The following is a 3,567-nucleotide window of genomic DNA, read 5'->3' as shown; positions in this document are numbered from 1 at the left end:
AAAATATAAAATATACCAAATCAGCAACAGAAAGGCTTAATTTTTCATAAAAATAATAATAACAAGTATTCAAGTCGGTTGTGAATTTTTTACATTTAATTAAAATCATAACCATCACCTTTCGCTATATTATCTTAAATAAATAATCATGTTTGTTTTTGAGTAATTTTCAAACTTCCATAATTAAATATTTAAATTAGAAATATTTTTATATGATTAACAATTAATTTATAAGGAAAAGTTGATCGAAAAAATGGTGCATTTAACTACAACGACCCCTCCATTTTTATTCAAAATTTAAACCCTTCTCCCACTCGCCATTTCCTTTTCATCTTCTTCAATCTTCCCCCTTACAAACACACCACCGATCTCAATCACAAAACCATGGCCGCCGCGAGATTCATCAAGTGCGTCACCGTCGGCGACGGCGCCGTCGGAAAGACGTGCATGCTCATCTCCTACACCAGCAATACCTTCCCCACCGTACGCATTTCATTTCATCATCTCTCGTAATCGAAGAATCCCTACAAGCTTTTAGTTATCTGAGTTCGATTTCTGTTTTCTCTGTAGGATTATGTTCCTACTGTGTTCGATAACTTCAGCGCTAATGTGGTTGTTGGTGAAAGCACTGTTAATCTCGGCCTTTGGGATACTGCAGGTAATCACTGTCTATTACCTCTCTTCCGAATTCCGATCCAATTAGGTTACGTGATTACTGCAAAACGCTTTAACGAAATTGATGCATTTCGAGTTGCTGATAGTCATAATTGACGGATTAATCATGAAATTTGTGATAAATTAACATCACGAAAGGTGTAAATTGATGATAAATCAGGTCAAGAGGATTACAATAGACTCAGACCACTGAGTTACAGAGGAGCAGATGTCTTTCTATTGGCTTTCTCTCTTATCAGCAAACCCAGCTATGAAAACATCTCCAAGAAGGTTTCTCTTCATTCTGTTCAATTTCTTCAATTTCTTCTTCTTCACTTCAGTCATTGTGTCCCTAATTTATATAAAACACCCACATAAATTCTCTTTGGTAATAGAATTGCGACACTGACTTAGAATTAGAAATTAGAATTGCACACTTTTCCTAAATAAATGTTACATTTTTTTCTATATAAAGGTTGCATTTTTTGTAAAATGTTTGTCTTAGATGTTTGGTAGCTGTTAATAAGTAACAAAATTGCTTAAAATTAGTAAATGTTATTTTTTTTTTAATTTCTAAATAAATGTTACATTTTTGTTATTTGCAGTGGATTTCAGAGTTGAGACACTATGCTCCAACTGTGCCCATTGTGCTAGTGGGGACTAAACTAGGTAACATTTTATTGTTCCAATATGTTTTTTGTCATAAAACATTTTTAATTTTTAATAAGTTTAGAATATATGTATTTATTAATTATTTTTATTTTATTTACAATATGGCATCATGTGATTTGGTTGCGAGCAATTTACTCATCATCATTTTTCTTTATGCTTTTGGAAATCTTTAGATCTACGCGAAGACAAACAATACTTGAGCGATCATCCAAATGCCACTCCCATTACAACTTCCCAGGTAAGTCCTTCACCTTTTCAAGAATTACACTTTACACCCCTATGGTTTTCATGATTCATTATAAAATCTAGAAAAGTTGAAATATTAAGGATGTGAAGTAAAACTAATTTGGATAGGGGGAAGAACTCAAGAAAACTATTGGTGCGGCTGTATACATCGAGTGTAGCTCCAAGACTCAACAGGTTTGAAATATTTATTTTATAAAAGTTGTAAGGTGAAAGTTGTTTTAATCTTTTTTGATTTTTGGTTTTATTGATTCATGTGATTATTATCAGAATGTCAAAGCTGTGTTTGATGCTGCAATAAGAGTTGTGTTACAACCACCAAAACTGAAGAAAAGGCGTAGCAAGCAAAGACTATGTGTCTTTCTTTAGATATGATTCATGTCAATTTTACGTGTATAATGTTTTCTGTATAACGTCCATTTGTTTTTGTTTTGTATTTTGTTCTTTTGTTTAGCACTTCAATGGTTTAATGAAATCCAAAGATATCAAATTGGGTTACATGATGAGATACGATTCATGTGTATATAAATGTTTGTTCGATCAAATCATGGCTTTGATGATGATGATGATGATGATGATAAGAGTTAGCGAGTATAGGTCATCTTGCTCCACCATTTCAGTTGTATGCATGTTAAACACATTACAACTTGTTTTTTCATGTTTTATCTTATCTTGTGAAACAAGTGAATCCCTAATAATATCTCATATTATAAACACTTTGTTAACTATTAAACATGTATATTGCCTCGAGGGTTGACATGTGTAAGAGTGATAGCCTTTTAGTTTCGGTTTTCCATGCGCAAAATCTATGCATGCTCCTTAACAAAATATATAAGGTTGTGTTAAGACATGGTCCTCAATCGGGTCGTGTTTGGTCCTTTAGAATCCTAGTCTCACATTAGAGGTTTACATAACATGTCATTAGACCATGAGCCTTAGGTAAATCCCTCGACCGGACCTGGTCCTCGGCCAAAGTATCAGACGGATGTGATTGGTTTCAAATAAAACAAGTGTTTTCTATTTTCTCTTTCTAGAATTTTTCTCAAATGTTTTGTGTTTTCTTGAGGTTATTCAGATTTCTTAGTGATTTTAGGGACTTTTTATGCCTAAATCATCGCTCGCAGTTGGTGCTTCACTCGAAATATAGGAATCCAAACCTAGGAGGATTCAGAAAGCCTAATCTTCGAAGAGATTACTCATATATGTTGCCCAAAAAATGACATAGATAACGTTTTGAATGTTTTAGGGCTACATTGAACATCAAGGATTACATTCCTTATAGTGATGAGCAAATAAAAAGGATTTTGGAATCATTCATAAGGGGGAAGCCTCGCATGTTTAACATTGGACCAAATAAGAAAAACAGAAAAGAAGAAAATATGAGGAAGTGTTAGGGATCCTATGGTGGATCCAAATGATTAACTTAGCAATCCAAACATATCCTTAGAGAAAAATCAAACACCTAGTCCATAAACTATCCCATAAACTGAAAGATATTTATGTCTAAGAGTCATTATAGAATGATATTTGTTAATGACATATGATCCTATATGGTTATACCTTATAACAAGTTGATATTAATTGATTTTTTGTAAAAGTAATTTGATTATTAATAAATATAATCAACCCTTGTATTTAATTAGCAAAATATTATTTTATGAAAATAATATTTTATCAACATATTGAGAATTATTGTTTCTAAAAAATAATAATAAAGAGAAAAAAAAACTAGTAAATATCATATGCTATGAATACTTAAGTTATGTACAACTATTTGGGAACTTAGAGTAAGTCATTTAGTTGGAATATAACTACTAGTTATGTGCTAAAGTGAGACAGACTCCATATCCTTAACTTTCTTCATGAATGTTGTAGTTTTCATAAGAGGGAAAGGGATTGAGTGTGGTCTTATTTCTTCCACTCCATCATTGGCATACGAAGATTATACTTTCCTTTAATGCTTGCTTGACTTTGTTAGATATTAGTATGTATAAAATG

The 3,567-nt window shown here is 32.2% G+C and overlaps 1 protein-coding gene across 1 annotated transcript; it reads left to right on the top strand.

Annotated features, from left to right (window-relative positions):
• Positions 1-278: 278 nt before the first annotated feature.
• On the top strand, positions 279-2,150 carry LOC145011211 (rac-like GTP-binding protein RAC2). Its single transcript, XM_078969874.1, has 7 exons — positions 279-483; positions 571-658; positions 836-945; positions 1,260-1,323; positions 1,500-1,564; positions 1,681-1,746; positions 1,840-2,150. The coding sequence occupies exons 1-7, from the start codon at positions 385-387 to the stop codon at positions 1,936-1,938; spliced, it is 591 nt and encodes a 196-aa protein (XP_078826000.1). The 5' UTR covers positions 279-384; the 3' UTR covers positions 1,939-2,150.
• The last annotated feature ends 1,417 nt before the right edge of the window (positions 2,151-3,567 follow it).

The sequence above is a fragment of the Lactuca saligna genome, chromosome 8 (assembly GCF_052625555.1).
Source record: "Lactuca saligna cultivar CGN05327 chromosome 8, ASM5262555v1, whole genome shotgun sequence".
In the NCBI taxonomy this organism is placed as follows: Eukaryota; Viridiplantae; Streptophyta; class Magnoliopsida; order Asterales; family Asteraceae; genus Lactuca; species Lactuca saligna.
Note: the sequence above shows the minus strand (reverse complement) of the source record. Positions and strands in the feature narration are given on the sequence as shown.

Excerpts from the sequence above, each read along its gene's own strand:
- LOC145011211 (XM_078969874.1), top strand. The coding sequence starts at position 385 with ATGGCCGCCGCGAGATTCATCAAGTGCGTCACCGTCGGCGACGGCGCC. Across the intron at positions 1,565-1,680 it reads CTCCCATTACAACTTCCCAG|GGGGAAGAACTCAAGAAAAC; the intron begins GTAAGTCCTTCA and ends TAATTTGGATAG. Across the intron at positions 1,747-1,839 it reads GTAGCTCCAAGACTCAACAG|AATGTCAAAGCTGTGTTTGA; the intron begins GTTTGAAATATT and ends GATTATTATCAG.